The 22,216-nt window shown below is 41.2% G+C and overlaps 1 protein-coding gene across 1 annotated transcript; it reads left to right on the forward strand.

The window, feature by feature from the left end:
• The first annotated feature begins 10,698 nt into the window (after positions 1-10,698).
• On the forward strand, positions 10,699-22,036 carry LOC121576221 (voltage-dependent anion-selective channel protein 2). The gene is made up of 9 exons (XM_041889380.2): positions 10,699-10,909; positions 13,199-13,270; positions 18,787-18,836; positions 18,949-19,101; positions 19,190-19,242; positions 19,587-19,814; positions 20,068-20,218; positions 20,870-20,927; positions 21,022-22,036. Exons 2-9 carry the CDS (start codon positions 13,204-13,206, stop codon positions 21,111-21,113), a joined length of 852 nt encoding a protein of 283 aa, XP_041745314.1. The 5' UTR covers positions 10,699-10,909; positions 13,199-13,203; the 3' UTR covers positions 21,114-22,036.
• The last annotated feature ends 180 nt before the right edge of the window (positions 22,037-22,216 follow it).

A 22,216-nucleotide genomic window follows, 5' to 3' on the forward strand; every position in this document is an offset into this window, starting at 1 on the left:
ATATAGAACGGTTTGTGAGTTAGAGTAGGGTGAAATTGCCCCTAGATGCTGATCTTGGATCAGTTAAGCATTTTCCCCACTAATGGTTAGGTTAGTGTTGGGGAGGGGAAGCTGATCCTAGAACTGTACTTAGTGAAAAGTCACACCGGAGCCCTGTGTGTGTGTGTAAGGATGTAATTCAGTTAGCTACACGATTAGAGGCCATGGTGACACATCATCTGCACGAGATAGTCGAGTGCAGTGGATTAAAGCAGATTATGGGAATTCGCTCAGAGCTATTCTGAGCAGTTTACATTTTGGAAATCCCTCCCAGTTGATGGTCATGGTTCCTACTGTGACAGGTCCAGAGTCTAAGCATGGATTCAACCTACTAACGTTTCTGAGTTTACATGTCAGGTCTCTGCTAGGGGAAAAAAGCATGTGTGTTCCAGTGTTGCCAACTTAGCGACTTTGTCGCTATATTTAGCGAGTATTCAGACCCCTCTAGCGACACATTTTCAAAAAAGCGACTAGCGACAAATCTAGTGACTTTTTCTGGTGTTATTGGAGACACTGACGTGAAAGCACGTATTGTTCTTACTCTTTTCAACGAGCAGCGGGTGCTGCCACAGCGGGTGCTGCCACAGCGGGTGTTGCTGTGGGCCCCACCCTGTAGCACAAAAGGCGGCCCAGTCATCGTGCAGCTTTTTACTCACTTTTTGTCTCTCCCACGACATTATTCCTCTCTCCTACAGCGTCCATCACAATTACATGCACATGGCCAATTATGCAAATTATGATGACGTCATTTAGCTACTTTTAGGACAGCCAATAGCTACTTTCCTTACTGAGGAGTTGGCAACACTGGTGTGTTCAGCCTGATCTCATTAGATCTCAAGTGCTCTCACGTCTCTGAAGGTCAAAGTGCTGATTCAGTGTAACACTGTGTGTATTGTTCAGTTAGCTAGAACACCTGTTTCTGTTTTGACCACCAGAAGAGTTCTCCAACCACACTCATCAAGCTAGCTAGCTAGCACAGTTGTCATTCTCAGCAAAATATTTTTTATTTGTGATCTCAGGTCTACTCTAATTCCTTGCCTTGCACAATGCTGCTAGTTTCGCTAGATATCTAAAGTTAGTTCAGGTTTCTTGAAGTGTTTCTTACCCCAGTTATAGTAATCCAGCTGTAAACAAAATACAAACCTCCTGAAACTAACTGTACAGAGAAAAGCTGACTGCTATACCAGAAATACTTTAATATTATGTAATATATTTAAATGGGTATTTATATATTATTAAATGTTTAATATAGACCTATCATGTAAGATGCAGGGTTCCCTTGCAAAAGACACCTTGGACTCAGTGGGACTCCTAATTGAAATTAAGGTTACAAAAATTGTTACTTGCAGACAACTAGCTATATGTATTTAGAGAGTTGGGCCAATGCGTTTTCTGCATTATGATGCATTTACATTACACTTTAACCCCTTCAACATTCTATGGCAGCCATGTTAATTCCACATTAACGTTACACGATGAATATTAAAAAACTATTATATTCTGAATGTCTAGAACTAGAACAATATTCAAAATTCTAAAAGTTGGCCAAACTAAATCCCCGCTTCCACTGGCACTTACATTTAGGGCCAAATTCTAGCTGGCTCAATGGAATTCTCAAATTCCTGCTGGGTCGAGGGAAACCCGGGCCACCGCAGCCCAGTTTCACAGCTGGTGCCAGCTCGTCTGGGCTTGTTGCTGTTAGCTAGCACATGGACAAGCAGTACTGAGACATGACACGAATTACCACCGTAGCTGGATCCTTCATTAATTTTTGCACTACACAAACTTTTATGAAGAGTCAGCCCTCGAATGCTAGCAAATCAGAGTTGAAACAAGCTAGCTAGCTAACGTGAGCTAGCAGGAATTGTAGCTGGCCAGGTCGTATTGAAAGCTAGCTACATCATATAAAACTTTGTCTGGTTTGCTTGGTTAGCTAGCTAATAGCAGATACCATGGCGAGCAAGGTAGGAATTAAGCTAGCTAGTTAGTATGCTATGCTAGCGACTACGCTAACCGTTTAGCTAGGTAGCTAACGTCAGCGATCTATATAAATGGCTCCGAGTCTGGCTGGCACTGGCAGGAGTATGGGGTAACGTTAGTTACAGCATGGTAAGGGTGAATTAAATTCTTCAACGTCTTGCTAGCTAGCAACATTAGGACCACAATGGAAATAAGCTTTATTGTGTTATCCTTGATTATTTTATTAAATTGAATGCAGAGGCGTCACCGGCCGGAGCCCCCTTATGTATGTATTTTACAAATTGTCAAATAAATTCAATCAATCAAGGCAGCTGCAGTCACATATTGGCTACCTATCAACATGGCATCATTTTACATTTCTGGAGGCAGTGGAAACACAATTTCAGCCAGCACAACCTAGGTTCACTTTAAAGTGCCAATGGAAACGGGTCTTAAATATATACACTGCTCAAAAAAATAAAGGGAACACTAAAATAACACATCCTAGATCTGAATGAATGAAATAATCTTATTAAATACTTTTTTCTTTACATAGTTGAATGTGCTGACAACAAAATCACACAAAAATGATCAATGGAAATCAAATTGATCAACCCATGGAGGTCTGGATTTGGAGTCACCCTCAAAATTAAAGTGGAAAACCACACTACAGGCTGATCCAACTTTGATGTAATGTCCTTAAAACAAGTCAAAATGAGGCTCAGTAGTGTGTGTGGCCTCCACGTGCCTGTATGACCTCCCTACAACGCCTGGGCATGCTCCTGATGAGGTGGTGGATGGTCTCCTGAGGGATCTCCTACCAGACCTGGACTAAAGCATCCGCCAACTCCTGGACAGTCTGTGGTGCAACGTGGCGTTGGTGGCAGTGGCGGTTCTAGACACATTTTACTAGGGGGGCCAAGGAGGGGCCAGTGTTTAATCAGGGGGGCACACATAAAAAAACTGGCAACACATGATATTCAAAGATTATAAACTTTATTTTACTTTAAAATCATATGACATTTATTATAACACGTATTTTGTACAAGAGTGCAGATGCAAGAGAGAGTGCCATAAAAATGAAAAAAAAAAAAAAAAAAAACTTTTTTAAAAGTACAGGGTACAAATACAGGGTTCATATTCAATGTGAACAAAACTCCAGGATACAACAAAGGGTACAACAATGTGCCATTTCCTATTTATGGAAGCCCCACTACTGTGGACAGTTGATTCCACATTTTGTTTTAAGAAAGAAAACTTTCTGAGTGATTTATAAACAAAACACACTACCCTGTATCCATTTAGGTAAAATAAACCAAATCAGAAAAGAAATTCAATTCAAAAGAGGCTTTACTAGCATGACCATATTGACATACAGTATTGCTAAAGCACATAAACAGGGAAACGTGTTACACATTAACATCCAGTAGTCCAATAGGATGCAGACAATAAACATTAAGTTAACATTCGTTTAAAAGCAACAATCATGTCAACACAGTGTAGCAATATGAACAACACTGATGGATATCAGCAACAACATGAAAACAAGAATATTACAGGTGTCTGTGTGTGTGTGTGTGTGTGTCTGTGTCTTTGTGTACTTCACTGTCAGTTGATGAGCAGGTGTACAAAAAAGGCTTTACAACATATATGGGCAAGTCCATTTAGGACAGCACATTTCCACCATAGTTCACATTAGGAAAAAATGACAGCATGAATGCTCACTAAACAAACATATACTACATATACCTTTTTATACACATTTTTTTTCAGTAATTTTTTAAGAGTGAAAGGGAAGTAAGCAATCGCTCATCATAGGATCATACATATTTCAGTTACAATATTAGTTACAATATTAGTGTTAGTTAGATCATCATGTCAAAGCTGGACCTGCAAAGTCTGAACGACACAAGTGTGCAATGATTGGAGTGATTTTGTTTCTTTTTTCTTGCTTTGCTTGTTTTCAAAAGGAAAAATCATAGTTGGTAAAAAAATAAAATAAACTTTTGTTGAAAGGTATCACACTGTATAATTTACAAATATCTAAAGAGGTTTAGTGGATGCCATAAAACATCTGTGGAGCTTGAAGATTTGTAGTACATAGATGTTTGGCAGAGATAATTCAAAAGAATAAAATCATAAACTCTATCTATCTATCGAAGGAGAGAGAGAGAGAGAGAGAGAGAGAGAGAGAGAGAGAAGTGTTTCCTTAGAGCAGTACATGCAGCAATCACTTAATGGAGTGATGTCATAATGGGCCACAAAACTTTGGGGATGTGGATGGAAAGTTACAGGCAGGAGAGGGAACCAACAGAAGCAGGTCTTGAGACATGAGTTTGCCCCTTTTTGAAAACCTCTTGAGAGAGGATTGGTGGGATATATATACATACATACAAACATACATACACTCTAGTAGTGTGTGGAACTACTGGTACTGTGAGGGAAAAAAAGATAGATGATGTAAAATGAAAAATAAAACAAGCTTCAGCTTCTTAAGACACGGTGGGTTCATCTAAGTAGACACATGTAACTTCATGTGGACACCAGACTGTCTTTGTCTACACATCTAACTTCATATGGACCCCCAGACCGTCTCTGTTTACACATGTAACTTCATATGGACACCAGACTCTTTGTCTACACATGTAACTTCATATGGGCACCAGACTGTCTCTGTCTACACATGTAACTTCATATGGACACCAGACTGTCTCTGTCTACACATGTAACTTCATATGGACACCAGACTCTTTGTCTACACACGTAACTTCATGTGGACACCAGACTAACTCCATTCATTTTACCGGTGGTATTGAGAACAGATAAACCCACCGTGTCTTAAGAAGCTCAAGCTTGTTGTTTTATTGTTCATTATATCTATTTTTCCTCACAGCGGCACTCATACGCTACTAGCGTATATATCATATAGATACACTACAGCAACAGGATACGGCGGTTGTGCTGTCTGGCAAAACGGTCCACAAATACATCAAGATCCAGAGCCTTGGCCCTTCTGGACTCTATGCTCAGGACACCAAGATCACTGAGTCTCTCATCACTAGTGGTGGACCGCAGGAAGGTTTTTATCAGTTTCAGTGTGGAGAAACTGCGTTCGCAAGAGGCTGAGCTTACAGGAAGGGTTACAGCAATCTTGCACAGTCTAAAGAGCTCAAAGAAAACTTCCCTGTATGGCTCAATAAAACAAACCAGCTCAACTGTACTGCATGGCTTTTTGACTTCACCACTCTGTATTTTTCTGTCCAAAACTCTCTTAAATTGATGGAGCTCATGCCCTAAATCATCAATGTCTGCATTATACAAACGGCCAAATGAAAAAACATTGCTCTCCTTTAAAAAGGTATCACTCTGGGGACTGAGAGACTGTATGCTTCTCATGAGCTCACAGTTTGTATTGGAGAAACGTCTGTTCAACTCATTGAGTATGCTGTCAATTACAGGATAGAAAAATGATGTGAGAAACATATCTTTGTCACGTTCTACCTCCCTCTGACCAACAGTGCTTAGCGTGCAGTAGCCACTGAGTCTAGAGCTCAGCATTTTCTGACGTTTCGCCACTGACCTTGTTGCAGAATCACACTGCTCACAAATATTCAATGCTTCATCCCACAACTCATCAAAGAAAGACTCCTGCCTGTGGTCTTTCAATGTCAGGACTAAAGCATTTACTAAGTCAACAGCACTTGACAGATCAACAGTTTGTGACTGTAACATGTCAGACAATAGCTTTGTCTCCCCAAACAACTTACGCAGAGTAACAAGATGCACAACAAATTCTAGGTCAATTTGAGCAAGAAGACCTCGGGCCTCAACAGTTCTTTCACCATGACGTTCTTGAGCAATCTCTTGCAGTAGTCGTTTAAGGGCAGGTAGAGTGTCCATGATATTACGTAGGGGCTAGAAATCGGCATGACCAACGTGTGTCGCTTAAACGTTGCAGCTCTCTGGTTCTGCCATACATTTCTCTTTGGAGAGACAGCCATTTTGGGTGCACATATGAGGAAGAAGTAAACATATAAAGACTCTGTAACAAAGAAAAAAACTCCTCTGTTTCTGGGACACTTTTGACTACATCAACTAACACTAAATTCAGACAATGAGCACTACAATGGACGTAGAAGGCAAATTTAGCCTGTTCTTTGATCCTTGCCTGAACCCCTGAATGCTTACCGCTCATAACGGCAGCGCCATCGTACGCTTGGCCTACGAGGTTATTTTTGTAGTCCAGGCCATAACGTTCCAGTAAGTGTACTATTTTTCCAGTAAGCCCTGCTGCATCTAACCTCTCTGCAGATTCAAAATGGAGAAAACTCTCCTTAATGGCCCCATTGTAATAGTACCTGAGTGTGAAGGACATCTGTTCTTTTTTTGAAATATCCTTTGTTTTATCTGCCATGACGCTAAAAACCTCACTTTTCTTCACTTCTTCTATGATTTCAGACCGAACCATTTCTGCCAAACAACCCAAAACCTCATTCTGGATGATCTTGCTTGTGTACTTTGCATCGTGAATGGAAGTTAATCTTCTCTTAACAAGTTGGTCGTGGTTAGCAACTGTGTTAAGAATTTCCCTAAAGTTTCCTTTGTTAGTGGACCCTTCAGATTCATCATGTCCTCTTTGTGCTATGTTTTGTGTAGCTGTAAGCAACAGCACTTCCCCAACTGTTTTAATGTATGCCTGATTTTCTTGTACTTGTTTAGTGTGTTCTTTGTCAAGGAGATCTGTTAGTGTTGCGTCAGTTCTAACAGCTCTTTGATAATCCCTCCATCGCGATCATTGCACACTTGTGTCGTTCAGACTTTGCATGTAGTGAAAACCCTGCATTTCTCATAGTTGCCTTTTTCCAGTTTGTAAAACCAGGTGTTGAAACAAAAACGGTGTCTGGGGCATTTGGTGTGCTAAAATGTCTACATGCATAGCAACATGTAGAGTCCGTCATTACAGAATACTCAAGCCATGGATGAGTAGTGTACCAGTTTGGTCTGAAGCTTCGTCTTCTGTCCCCCATCAGTGTGGTTGGGAATATCTTCAAGTTCGGCTGTACTGGTACGTCATACTTAGACTTGCTGATATCTGAAGAAGATGGACAGTAAACATAGGGCACAACTACAACATTTATTTACTGTATATCTGCATGTATTTCAAAATGTAGGCAAAGTATTTACTTAAAAAAAAAAACAGAGCCATATTGACACAAAAGAATTAACAGCAGAAAGCAGCATTTTAAGGACACCCAGCAGGCCTACCATTACATTGTAATTGCATTGCTTTGCAAATAGTAAGAACCTTCCTCATCACAAACCTGATGGTGCAGTACTTGATCCACATGGATCCACTTGCTGTCCCTCTGGCTGTTCATCTCTCTGTCCCTGTATGCTTTCTTCTTCATGCTTCTCACCCTCTTCTTCATTCTCCTCGCCCTCTTCTTCATTCTCCTCACCCTCTTCTTCATCCTCCTCACCCTCTTCTTCATCCTCCTCACCCTCTGGAATTTCCCTCTCTTTGTCAGACCCCTCACTTTCATCACATGCTGGCTCTCCCTCTTCCTCAACTTTCTCAAAACCTCGATTTGTTTCTCTCACTTTTTTGTTTGCTGGGGCAAAAAATGACTTTATGTCCCTTCCTCGTTTCATGATAACTATTAGAAGAAGAAAAAACGTAGGGGCATGCATTACATTTTGTTACCTAACCATCCCTCCCTACTTAACACTGGCAGATAACCTGTTGATTACTTTACTAAAAATGTATTTGTTATCGCGATGCAACAGCCAAGACGGATGAAGTTACGTGGTTAACATCACAACATTGTGTAGACCTAGCAAGGATAGCCTACTAACATTTGGATATTTGCTTCTGCTTCGATGAGTTTGCTTAGATATGATTACATTTCTAAACAAATCGAGACCAGACATTTAAAAACTTGATTTGATTTATGTGTGAGGAACAAAAGGAACATGTAGGCTATGTGCAAGAACAACAAGTCACTTATGATATTAAATCGTTTTTCTTGACCTTCGACTCCTGCAAATCGTAGCTCCTCTCGCAAATAGTAGTTGCTGAGCTCTCATTCACCGAAGCAGCACCACACGTGGCAGGCAGGCAGATGGCAGGATACAGTTTTTGGGTGCGCCACTCTAATTTACCCGTGTAGAACGTTGCCGTGTAGAGCGTTGCATTAGTTCCGCTTTTGGCGCTCGCGTGTAAAATAGTTATAAATTCATAATTTTTTATTTGGTCAGCACGGGGGGGGCCACAGGGGTGGCCAGGGACATTTCCAGGGAGGCACGGGCCTCCCCCGGCCTCCGTGTAAAACCGCCACTGGTTGGTGGATGGAGCGAGACATGATGTCCCAGATGTGCTCAATTGGATTCAGGTCTGGGGAACGGGCGGGCCAGTCCATAGCATCAATGCCTTCCTCTTGCAGGAACTGCTGACACACTCCAGCCACATGAGGTCTAGCATTGTCTTGCATTAGGAGGAACCCAGGGCCAACCGCACCAGCATATGGTCTCACAAGGGGTCTGAGGATCTCATCTCGGTACCTAATGGCAGTCAGGCTACCTCTGGCGAGCACATGGAGGGCTGTGCGGCCCCCCAAATAAATGCCACCCCACACCATGACTGACCCACCGCCAAACCGGTCATGCTGGAGGATGTTGCAGGCAGCAGAACGTTCTCCACGGCGTCTCCAGACTCTGTCACGTCTGTCACGTGCTCAGTGTGAACCTGCTTTCATCTGTGAAGAGCACAGGGTGCCAGTGGCGAATTTGCCAATCTTGGTGATCTCTGGCAAATGCCAAACGTCCTGCACGGTGTTGGGCTGTAAGCACAATCCCCACCTGTGGACGTCGGGCCCTCATACCACCCTCATGGAGTCTGTTTCTGACCGTTTGAGCAGACACATGCACATTTGTGGCCTGCTGGAGGTCATTTTGCAGGGCTCTGGCAGTGCTCCTCCTGCTCCTCCTTGCACAAAGGCGGAGGTAGCAGTCCTGCTGCTGGGTTGTTGCCCTCCTATGGCCTCCTCCACGTCTCCTGATGTACTGGCCTGTCTCCTGGTAGCGCCTCCATGCTCTGGACACTACGCTGACAGACACAGCAAACCTTCTTGCCACAGCTCGCATTGATGTGCCATCCTGGATGAGCTGCACTACCTGAGCCACTTTTGTGGGTTGTAGACTCCGTCTCATGCTACCACTAGAGTGAAAGCACCGCCAGCATTCAAAAGAGACCAAAACATCAGCCAGGAAGCATAGGAACTGAGAAGTGGTCTGTGGTCAACACCTGCAAAACCAGTCCTTTATTGGGGGTGTCTTGCTAATTGCCTATAATTTCCACCTGTTGTCTATTCCATTTGCACAACAGCATGTGAAATTTATTGTCAATCAGAGTTGCTTCCTATGTGGACAGTTTGATTTCACAGAAGTGTGATTGACTTGGAGTTACATTGTGTTGTTTAAGTGTTCCCTTTATTTTTTTGAGCAGTGTATATATATGGCTTGGCTACTTATTACGCCAAGCACCATGGTTGCTATGGTGAGGATAAAGACTGCTTCCAGTTGCCAGATATATTATTTATGATGACAATTGTATTAAGTTAATAAATACATTCATTTTTAAGTGTTTCAGTCTTGTATTAACTTGCTACTCAAATATGGACTTATAAATACTCAAATTAACTCATAATTCAGTCATTCTACTTTGTTTTAGACAGGCAAAGAAACGAGCAGCTACATTTACAGGGTCATGAGGGGTTGTTTTGCTGTTGGTGTTTCTCCATGAAGATAGTTAGAGGACGCAACATTGTATGTGTCCTATATGGCGTCTGTGAGAGTATGCCACTGAGTTTCTAGATACGGAGGCGCAACATCGTGAGACTTCCGTGAACGGTTGCGAAACAGACCAGGCCGGGGTTTGTGGTTTGAGAAGTAAATGAGAGAAGTGAGAAATTCTTCCTTAGTTGTTAATTTTCTCGAAATCTAAAGGCACAACCTAGATTTTAGACAATGTCTTAAGTGGATGAACATGTTATTACTCCAACCTCGTGAAAGTGACAAACTGACACATTTTCATTTATGTCAAAAACAACTTTATATCGAAAGAGTGCCTTTGATTTGACGGTCTGCACATGCGCATTTCTGCACGAGACGACCATTAGACCCGACGCTACATTGCCTACAAGTGTGAGCAGGGATTTCTATTGGAGAAGCAGTTTTAGCCTATCTTCATACTGTACTGTCTTTGGCAGCGCCATTGAGGCCATCTCCATTTTGAAGTAGTCAATTTTCTTCTTCTACTACTTATATGAGTTGGCAAACAAACTGAAAGGGTGCATACTGCCACCTGGAGTGTGTTTGAACAGGTATAAAAGTCAAGGTTGGTGATTTACTGCCACCTGCAGTTATGGAATGATTGCTCACAAGTATAATTCATTGGCTGATCCCTCCTGATGACCTGGATGGAAGTATGTGATCCTTCCTTAACCCAGATGAAGTCCCACCCAGTTGACTACTTAAAAATGGTGAAAGTCCTCAATGGCGCTGCCCATGATAAAACGGGTTCTTGGGCACTAGAGTCCAAGATGGTGGATAAATTAAGACAGTTCTGTTTACCATTGAAAAAAGATATCAGTTCCTGTCTACTTAAGGAGGGGGTGGCTCTCCCATAGACACCAATGCAATAGCAGCTGGGTCTGGTCCCTGGTCTACTTAGTTGATTGACTTACATTGAAACAGATAATTTGAGGGAGTGGAATGTCTCGCTTCATCTTCCGTCTCTACTAGAGACCTCTATCTATCTCTATGTGTTTCTCCTTCATCGCCCTCCAGCTGGACACGACTGTATCGCGACGCGGTGTCAGAAACAGCCTGAAAACAAGTCAAACCAACTGAGGTGAAGTTATAATATTCCTGCAAAATTTAGCTACGGTAGCTAAGTAACGTTAGGCCTAAATGTCAAACCTTTTTTTGCTAGCTAACGTTAGGTGTCTTTGAGTGCTAACGTTAGCGAGCTAGCCATTATAGCTAAAGTCAAGACGGGGACATGGCCAGCAAGGATCCAGCGAAGAGAAATGTGTAGCCAGCTAGCTAACGTTTGGTCCTTTGTCAATAAAGTCAGACAAGTCATGGTCGTTGACATAATTGTAAATGTAAAAATTAAAAAAAAAGATTAAATTTTTATTCTAAATTGTGACATTAGCTAGCTAACCATGCTTTGCTTCAAGTTCAAAGAACCGATTGCTGTGAGCAAATCCCTGTCTGTGATGTGATAGCTAGCTATTTGCTAACCCTACTAGTTAGTTAGCTAGCTAGCTTGACTTTCATTGAACAAGCCGCCACTGTCAGTCATTGAAACGATCTAGGCAAACAACTTGAGACATGGCAGAGGCTTTGGAGTGCTAATATCGATGTCAAGATGGATGCTGCTTGCAGATAACCATGTTCTTCAAATATTCACCCGTGTAGATATGGTTGTAGGCCTGGCTATATCCCTTCAAATGTTTGCACAGTCCTATGCGGAGATGATCCATAAATTCCCTATTATCTGATCAGTTACTGGGTGGTGGATTATACTGCCACTAGTCAATCAGTGATGAACAAGCAAACATTATGCATGTTAGGATTATCCCTTTGTGGTAATACCATCGTTGTCATACACTCGCTGTAATAGAGCTCGCCAGGTTGTAGTCCTAAAACTCGTAAATGAGTTACCTCTGGTTGCTTCAGCAATGCCTATGGGGAAAGAATAGGGTTTTGGGATAAACGCTGAAAATAAGGCTTGCTGTTGCTTGGAAACTCGATGTTGAATTACATTGAATTCTATGTTGGGCAGAAATGAGTGTTTTGAATCAGTTAAGTTTCCTCTCACAACCTCTACAAGCCAGAATGTTGAATAAAATGATATTTTAAGGTACATTACCGGTTGTCAGTGCATTTTGATGGTAGGAATGTGAGACAATATATCCACAAGAAAGCAAGATTACGTCAACTTTTCAAAGCGCAGGTAGTGTGTTCACATTTCTATCACCTGAAGCATGCACACAAGATACAAATACATACACAGACTCATGCATACCTGCCCAGCTCTTGCACGTGTTTACATGGTTCTGCTCATGGTTCAGGTGATAGAAATTATAAAGCACTACCAGCACTTTGAAAAGTTGATGTAATTATACTTTCCTGTGGATATATTGTCCCACATTACTACCCCCCAAAAGGACCAACTGCACGGACAACCGGTAAAGTACTTTAAAATATACTTTTATTCAACATTCTAGCTTGTAGAGGTCGTGCGAGGAAACTTTCCAGACTCAAACGCTAATTTCTGCCAGACATAGAATTCAATACAATTCAAAGTTCAAATCAAATTTTATTTGCCACATGCGCCGAATACAACAGGTGCAGACATTACTGTGAAATGCTTACTTACAGCCCTTAACCAACAGTGCATTTATTTTTAATAAAAAAGTAAAATAAAAACAACAACAAAAAAGTATTGAGAAGAAAAGAGCAGAGGTAAAATATAATAACAGTAGGGAGGCTATATACAGGGGGGTACCAGTGCCGAGTCAATGTGCGGGGGCACCGGTTGGTCGAGGTAGTTGAGGTAATATGTACATGTGGGTAGAGTTAAAGTGACTATGCATAAATAATTAACAGAGTAGCAGCAGCGTAAAAAGAGGGGGTGGGGGGGCAGTGCAAATAGTCCGGGTAGCCATGATTAGCTGTTTAGGAGTCTTATGGCTTGGGGGTAGAAGCTGTTGAGAAGCCTTTTGGACCTAGACTTGGTGCTCCGGTACCGCTGAGGTTTATAGGCAAGGTCTGCGCTTAACACAGGCTGGAGATCTTATATATTTTGTTCTAGTAGATAGGCTAGTATCATTCAGTTAACATGACCTTTATGAATTACATAAATGCTTAAGAATTCACAAAGTGATGTTAGCTGATGAAGATTCTCATAGAACAAAACATATAAGATCTCCTAAGCCTGTGTTTACCACATACCTTATTTTCTGAGTTTTTCAAAAAAAAACTACATAAATGGCGTTCATTTTCCCATAGGCTTTGTCCAAAGAACCGTGGCGGAGTTGGTGCCTACAAAAATACACCATTATTATTTCTCTATAGGCTACATGCTGAACTAGATAGCTAGATTTCTCATCTTCCATTTTTCTTGTCACAGGTATAATGGCTGTACCTCCATCATATGGTGACCTTGGCAAATCTGCAAAGGACATCTTCAACAAAGGATATGGTAAATGTCTTAACTGGTTGGTTTACCCCTGTAGAAATGACGAGAGTGACAAACATTTACATTTATGTAACAGGGGTACTTGTGACAGCTTGGACATGAACCATCACTTTGCTTTGGCCTCTCTTACGCCCTAATAGGCTAGTGGCCATTCCTCAAAAAGGGCTTTTGTTTTTGAGGTACCTACCCGAGGTATAACAAAGCACAACCATGTTTTCCATATATCTAAGGTCTCCCATATATGAAATGGATGGTTGAGTAAAAGTATTTTACTGCAAAAGTGGTTAAATGTATAGATATTGTGACACCCCCATAACTCTCACAGTGCAGAAAATGCCTGGCTGGAGAGAGGGAGGGGGGGGGGGGGTACAAATAGTCAATTATCTGCCCTTTATACTGTACACATACAAACAGCATTAGGATATTTTAAAGCATTTTGGAAATATAAACACGCAGATGCAATAAGCGGAAAATATCAACTATGAATATTTATGATTAATGTAAACTTTGCTTTTTGGTAACGTTAGCTGTTCAATAGAGAACTTTCCAAAGTTGTTCTCATTCACTGCTGTATGGTACTGCCTGACAAAAATGCATACAGTTACACATGTTTTAAAAAAAATGTAGTTATTGTAATCGGCTCTAAGGCAAGTGGGCTCAGACACATAAAACTGTCATAAAAAATTAAATAAAAACTAATTTTATATGTTCAGCCCTTACTCTTGCAATTACGTTAGGGGCCCTCCTAGATTTGACTCAAACTCCAATATGACTGCCACAATACCACTAAATGATGCTTTAATCACCCAAATACATTATATACAAAATGATACATTTTTCAGATTTGTGTACTGCACTTATGACCTGTACTGAAGACTATTTTTGTGTACTTCAACTATGTTAGGAATCCAATCCAATTCAAACACCTTTGTCTGGATATAGAAAAAAGCAACAGACTGTTTGGCATGGCAACCCCAAGCATTCCAAGTCATGAGCAACAGTAAGGAAAGAGAATCCAACCCTGCACTCTGACACCCTCTCCCTAGCTCTGCAATTGGCCCCCACTGTGCTAGAACTTGCGCCTCCAGGATTGGGCTCTTAAGTTACCTCCTTATTATTTAAAGTAAGCTTTGATTCATTGCTAGTCCAATATGCCTGCCTGAATCCAACATGACCTTCCGCTGGCTCACTGCATTTGTGATGAACACTGTCATCCTGTTCGGGTTGAGCTGGCACATTGGTTCTTCCAGACAAACATGTCGACAATCCTGGCTGTCTGCCCTGGAGTTGCATTACAGTGCCTTCTGAAAGTATTCATAACCCTTTCTCATCCATCTACACACAGTAGATGGATGAGAATATGTGGGAACTCCTTCAAGACTGTTGGAAAAGCATTCCAGGTGACAACCAACTTTATGAGGTAAAGAGAATACCAAGTGTGTGCAAAGCTGTCATCAAGGCAAATGGTGGCTATTTGAAGAATCTAAAATATATTTTAATTTGTTTAACACTGTTTTTGGTTACTACGTGATTCCATATGTTATTTCAGAGTTTTGATGTCTTCACTATTATTCTACAATGTAGAAAATAGTAAAAATTAAGAAAAACCCTTGAAAGAGTAGGTGTTCTAAAACTTTTGTGTGTGTGTGTATAGATGTATTGGTATCTGTGACCAACATATGCATATCTGTGTTCCCAGTCATGTGAAATCCATAGATTAGGGCCTAATTTATTTAAATTGACTGATTTCCTCATGAACTGTAACTCAGTAAAACATTTTAAATTGTTGTGTTTTTTATATTTATGATCAGTATATTAATTAGTACAAATTAAAAAACATAATTCCACTTTGACATTCTGGGGTACTGTGTGTAAGCCAGTGACAATACATCTCAATTTAATCCATTTTGAATTCAGGCTGTAACACAACAACATGTGGAAAAAGTCAAGTGGTGTGAATACTTTTTGAAGCTACTGTATATGTTGACTTGGTGACCTTATAGAGAATGCAACCAGGGTGGGAAAATAATACCCGCCAATGCCAAACTCTACCAGCATTTGGCGGGTGTTATTTGTATTTTTCACCAGCCACATTGGCAGTTTATTTTATTTAAAATATATATATATTTCTTTCTCATGGAATGTAGGCCTACTTTGAACACCACACATTGGCTGCTACAGGAGGCTGAATGACAGCTATTTCCATGTTATGGGATGCATTTTCTCCATTGTTTTTGATGGTAGGCCACTCTGGTAGGCCTACATTATGATCAAATACCCACAGTAGCCTACTTGACCACTGACTGAAACTGTAACTTAAAGCGGGTACAGCCTCAGTGTTCACAGTAAACACGCGCTGGAAGTTGCACAGAATTTTCACAACGTTCAAGTTTGCCCTCAGCAGGCCTGAAATTTGCTCAATGCCCAAAAAATGTTGAGGGTACATTGGCCAGCATCCCTGTGGAATGCTTTCGACACCTTGTAGAGTCCCCAATGAATTAAGGCTGTTCTGATGGCAAAAGGGGGTGCAACTCAATATTAGGAAGGTGTTCCTAATGTTTTGTACACTCAGTTAAAAGACTCGGGTCACAAACAAAATTGAATTGAGCAATATACCACATTACTTCTTACTAGTAATACATTTCTTGTTTTAGAAACATTACAAAGCATGCTCATCTGTTATTTGTTATTTTGGCTGTTAACATTTGAATGGCTGGTAGATTTGTTTTGTTCATCTACATGCCACAGTAACTGGTGGACAAAGTTAATTTCCCACCCTCGATGCAACCAGACATGACAAGCTACGACTGTGTATACAGGTCTGAGATTCAAAGGTTTGTCAAGTGGTGTGATGAACACCACCTCATCCTCAATGTAAAGAAAACTGAGGAGATGGTGTTTGACCCCAACTCTGTCTGCGACCACGTGCCTGTGGTTGTCCACAATGCCGACATAGCACACGCCTCTATTTCCTACGTAGACTCAGGGTTTTTGGAGTTGACCAGAAAATAATGCTCCTGTACTTCCATGTGGTAATAGAGCATCCTGAGATATGGCATCACAGTCTGGTTTGGCAATTTATCAGTCCAACTGAAGACCTGCCTGATACAAACTGCCATGAATGTAACGGGTGTGAGGCAACATCCTTCTCTGCAGACTATTTCTGAACTGACCGTTACCAGACCAGCACAGAAAAAAAATTCTGGTCCCTCCCATGTACTTCACTCTGAGTATCAGGCAGACACTAAAGGGTCCCTAAATGTAAGCTGAAAAGGTATAAGCACTCCCTGATTCCCATGTCCATCAAATACCTAAACAGCAATAGGTAAAGCTGAGTTTCGTTAGTACACCACTGACAGAATAAGGGAATGTGCAAAGTATTATGTATGTGGCTATATTTGTACGTGTGTTTATTATGGCAGCAGCTTCTCTTCCTGGGCTCCAGCAAAATTAAGGTAGTTGTACATTTAAAAAAACAATACATTCACAACAGATTTCACAACATATTAAGTGTGTGCCCTCAGGCCCCTACTTTACTACCACATATCTACAACACAAAATCTGTGTGTACGTATGTTATCGTGTGTTTGTATGCATGTGTCTGTGCCTATGTTTGTGTTGCTTCACAGTCCCCGCTGTTACATAAGGTGTATTTTTATCTGTTTTTAAAAAATCTAATTTTACTGCTTGCATGAGTTATTTGATGTGGAATAGAGTTCCATGTAGTCATAGCTCTATGTAGTACTGTGCGCCTCCCAAAGTCTGTTCTGGACTTGGGAACTGTGAAGAGACCTCTGGTGGCATGTCTTGTGGGGTATGCATGGGTGTCCAAGCTGTGTGCCAGTAGTTCAAACAGACAGCTCGGTGCATTCAACATGTCAATACCTCTCACAAATACAAGTAGTTCTACAGCTGCACCATTGAGAGCATCCTGACTGGTTGCATCACTGCCTGGTATGGCAACTGCTCGGCCTTTGACCGCATGGCACTACAGAGGGTATTGCGTACAGCCCAGTACATCACTGAGGCCAAGCTTCCTGCCATCCAGGACCTCTATACCAGGTTGTGTCAGAGGAAGGCCCTAAAAATTGTCAAAGACTCCAGCCACCCTAGTCATAGACAGTTCTCTCTGCTACCGCAAGGCAAGCGGTACCGGAGCGCCATGTCTAGGTCCAAAAGGCTTCTTAACAGCTTCTATCCCCAAGCCATAAGACTCCTGAACAGCTAATCAAATGGCTACCCAGACTATTTGCACCTATCCTATCAATAGATCTCTAGAAGGTGCATATAATTCATTCTAGTGGGAGAGGGCTCGACGGACTAGCGAATTGAAAATATTTAAATGAAAAGTAGCCTAGTTAATATGAAGTGGAAAAAGTAGCCGGCTGAAAATGAGTCTGTAACCGGCTTATTAGCAAACAGCCGGCGCTAATGGAAAACACTGCATTATTCTGCACTTTTTGAGTTTAGGGTGTTTTCCTTAGAGCTGATTACAATAGCCACATCATCAAGAAACATTTTACTGTGTGTATTTATTTTTTTGGTCAGGCAGGACCATACAGCACTGAATGAGAGCAAGTATGCCTTGGAAAGTTCTCTATTGAACAGCTACCAAAGAGTGAAGTTAACATTCATCATAAATATTCACAGTTGATATTTCCGCCTGTTGTATCTGTGTTTACAGGTATTTATTTCCGAAATGCTTTAATATATCCTAACGCGGTTTGTTTGTGTATAAAGGGCAGACACTTGACCACTCGTATTCCACATTTTCGCAATATTGGGTTACATGAGCTTATGTACCCCCCATCCCTTCCCCCTCCACAATATCTATCAATTTAACCACTTTTGCAGTAAAATATCTTTACACAACCATCCATTTCATATATGGGAGTCCTTTAGAGATATGTAAAAACATGGTTGTCTTTTGGTACCCCTACACAAGGTATATCAAAAATATTTTGAAGGACTTGCAACTTGCCTTTTTAAGGGAATGTTTACATCCATCCACAGAACATATTTCACACTGACAGGACATATTACAGGAAGGAAACACGATGATGACAACCAGACATTCAATTTGTTTAAGCCATGTCACAATTGGGCCATATGGATCAAATCAAATCACATTTTATTTGCCACATGGGCCGAGTACAACAGGTGTAGTAGACCTTACAGTGAAATGCTTACTTACAAGCCCTTAACCAACAATGCAGTTTTAAGAAAAATAAGTGTTAAGTAAAGAAATAGATAAGTAAAAAAGAACAAATAATTAAAGGGCAGCAGTAAAATAAATAAAAGTAGGGAGGCTATATACAGGGGGTACCGGTACAGAGTCAATGTGCAGGGGCACAGGTTAGTCGAGGTCGGTTAGGGGGCCGTAAAACGGCAGCCATCTCCTCCGGCGCCATTATTATCAGTATTGTAGTGGTCCATTTGTCAAATATTGAAATGCAAAGGAACCTTACCATACAAAGGAACATGTGGTGGTCTGAATGCTATGATTTGTTCTTCATTAGGTTTTGGATTGGTGAAACTTGATGTCAAGACCAAGTCTTCAAGTGGAGTGGTGAGTTTGGCTATTCAAGCCTGCCAGGGAATTACTGTGCATTATTATCTTGCATAACAAAGGATAGGCTAGCCTACAACTCCTAACTAATCCTGTCGTAATTGTTCTTTAGGAATTCAAAACCTCGGGCTCCTCCAACACTGACACCAGCAAAGTCAACGGGAACTTGGAGACTAAGTACAAATGGGGTGAATACGGCCTGACGTTTACAGAGAAGTGGACAACAGACAACACTCTGGGGACTGAGATCACCGTTGAAGACCAGGTAGAGGGGAGAAACCAGTCTAACTGAAGTGTCCAAGTGATTTGTGAGCTTTCTATTTGGTTGTATTTAGTATTTTTTTCTTCCATAGATCACCAAAGGACTGAAACTTACGTTCGACACCCAATTCTCACCAAATTCTGGGTAATGTTTGTGGCTTTTTTTTAGTTTTCAAGCATAACTGAATGTTTCTCACCAGTCTTTTGAGACCCTGGAGTCTAAAACATTTATTGTACATGTTCGGCACTGCAGAATCCACCAGCCCTATGTAGCTCAGTTGGTAGAGCATGGCGCTTGCAATGCCAGGGTTGTGGGTTCGTTTCCCACGAGGGGCCAGTATGAAAAATGTATGCACTCACTAACTGTAAGTCGCTCTGGATAAGAGCGTCTGCTAAATGACTAAAATGTAACAACGGAGATATTTATTTTTATAGATGTTTATTCATCCTCTTTTTCTCCCTCTCTATACTTATTTTTCTCTCTAACAGCAAGAAGAGTGGGAAGGTGAAGACTGCCTATAAGCGTGAATACGTCAACCTGGGTGTGGATGTAGACTTTGACTTTGCCGGCCCGGCCATCCACGGGGCAGCGGTGGCCGGATACGAGGGATGGCTGGCTGGCTATCAGATGGCCTTCGACACGGCCAAGTCCAAAATGACCCAGAGCAACTTCGCTGTTGGCTATAAGACAGGAGATTTCCAGCTGCACACCAATGTGTAAGCTTCATATCGATTGTATTTTGGAGGACTTACTATATGTCTCGGCACTAAAGTGATATGTGTGAATGTTTCTACCATGGTTAGAAAGTGGAGTCTTATTTGTAATTAAAGATTAACTGAAAGTTGATTTTGATAAGTTGTAGGTTGATTTGAGCGTTTCAGTTAATCTTTAATTGAGTTATCAAACAAAAAGAGCTGTTCATCAGACAAGGATAACATAATGTACGTCTGCTTATTTCCTATATCCCAGTAATGATGGCACAGAGTTTGGAGGGTCCATCTACCAGAAGGTAAATGACCAGCTGGAGACTGCTGTGAACCTGGCCTGGACAGCAGGCAGCAACAGCACCCGCTTTGGCATCGCTGCCAAGTACCAGCTGGACTCCAGTACCTCAATATCTGTGAGTGCTGCTCTTTTGCTTCTCTTGTTGTTTGTACGTTTTTTATGCCAGACTTTAAGGCTGTATTTAGTATTCAATATTCAGATACTCTGGTTCTGTGAGATTAGTCGTTTATTAGATGGGAATAGGTATTTTAGGAAGTAACTGTAGTTTTTGATGTTTTTTTTGTTGATGTTTCTGTTATTCAGTGCCAATAATGATCTTATAACCCTTTGTACTCTGTTGTTAAAGGGATTATCCTGTACTTCTTTATACTTTTTAGCCAGTAGTTCTGAAAGTAACACTCACAAGCCAAAAGTGGTCCCTGAAAACTACGTACTACGTCACATATGTGCAGATATGTGCACCACAGCATTGCTCTCTCTTGGTCTGCTGTGGGTGCATCATGTGCATCTTGCTAGCTGTCACTCATATGGTGAGGGGCTGAAGCTTATTGGTTGAACTAGAATTGCTAGGGGGCTGGCCCACAGAGCAAAATGTAAGGAAAATTGCATAGCATAGCTACGTGGCTAATTGAGGTAAAACAGTAATTCTGCTCATAGATTATGCATGTATGAACATTGACACATCTAGACCCCAAAAAATAAATAGTGGTCGCCAAAGTTCTGGAGGATGTCTTTAATTGTGTGTGTTTGTTGCTATATTTTCCAGGCTAAAGTTAACAATGCCAGCTTGGTGGGAGTTGGCTATACCCAGACACTGCGGCCAGGTAAGAACTGGCTCTGACTACTTTGCAAAAGCACTGCCAACCATCTCCAAAGTGGGCTGTTATAGCGAAGTTATTTATTTTTCCTGTTCTGCAGGTATGAAACTCGTCCTGTCTGCACTGGTCGACGGAAAAAGCATCAATGCCGGTGGCCACAAACTGGGACTGGGACTGGAGCTGGAGGCATAAGTATCTAGCTATCCTGTCTAGTGAAGTCGTCGTATTTATTTGAATTGAGGGAATCGCAGAAGAATTTGGCCTTATGTATTTCCAGCCCAACCACCATTTTAAGGGATGTCTCAAAGGAAAGGGATGAATCTAATCTAAAGCAACAACAACATAGCCCTCAGTACCCTCAGTTAGATGGATCCCCAACCCATCAGCCACTGTTATTTCCTTTCATATGGTTTGTAGCCTAGTCCTACTAGGTCTGCTATTTATCAAGTCATGTGTTTGTTTCTATACTGTGCTGTACCACTAGTGAAATACATCCTTCTCAAAGAGAGCGTTTTGCTTTATTGATTTGGCTCATTGGATTGGACAGTCCGAGGAGGGTTATATGAAGATATATTCTTTGATTTAAATATGTATATGTTATATTATGTCATTATTGTGTCAATTCTAAACTGTTGTTGTTTTGCACACTAGCAAATTATATTATACCTTTTTACATATATTATTTATATCCCATCTTTCCCTGTTTCATTTGCACATATAGTAGCGTTCGGTTAGCAACGCTTTGCCTGTTGTCAGGACGGCTCCTACTCACAATGCTTATCATCTACTCTAGAGACCTTAAACCTCAATCTATTCTATTGGGTGATCTATTTAGCTAATATTCTTGAGGATTTGTTAACTATGCTTATTGCTTACCCACTCTGTGCGGTCATTAGCAGACCCGTACTATCTTGATGAACTAACCTGCTTCCTAGTTGAACGTGGTAATGTACATTTGCACAACAATGCCAAATGGAATTTTCTGGGTGTGATTAGGAAAGACTATCTTCCACCTCCCCTTCCCATAGCTGTGTATAAATGATATGACTGGGACATTGATCAGAAACCAAGTCCACTTGTGTGTCTACCTTTACAATAAAGTATTTTAAAAGTCAGTCCTTTCTTCCTTCATATATTATGGCACATAGCCTCTTCATACAGTTGGACAAAATGAAAATATACAAGCCAACAAGTCACTTGTTTTACAATTTGAATGTACAGCTCAACCATAATGAACATTTAAAACAAACATGTATACAGTGAAAATATGACACACCTGTGTACAAAATGTGTAG

This window comes from Coregonus clupeaformis, chromosome 1 (genome assembly GCF_020615455.1).
Source record: "Coregonus clupeaformis isolate EN_2021a chromosome 1, ASM2061545v1, whole genome shotgun sequence".
Lineage (NCBI taxonomy): Eukaryota > Metazoa > Chordata > Actinopteri > Salmoniformes > Salmonidae > Coregonus > Coregonus clupeaformis.

Bases quoted from the DNA above. Each gene is read 5' to 3' on its own strand.
- LOC121576221 (XM_041889380.2), top strand. From the start codon at position 13,204: ATGGCTGTACCTCCATCATATGGTGACCTTGGCAAATCTGCAAAGGAC. The intron at 19,102-19,189 runs GTAGAGGGGAGA...TTTCTTCCATAG, and splicing joins AGATCACCGTTGAAGACCAG to ATCACCAAAGGACTGAAACT. The intron at 19,243-19,586 runs GTAATGTTTGTG...TCTCTCTAACAG, and splicing joins CAATTCTCACCAAATTCTGG to CAAGAAGAGTGGGAAGGTGA.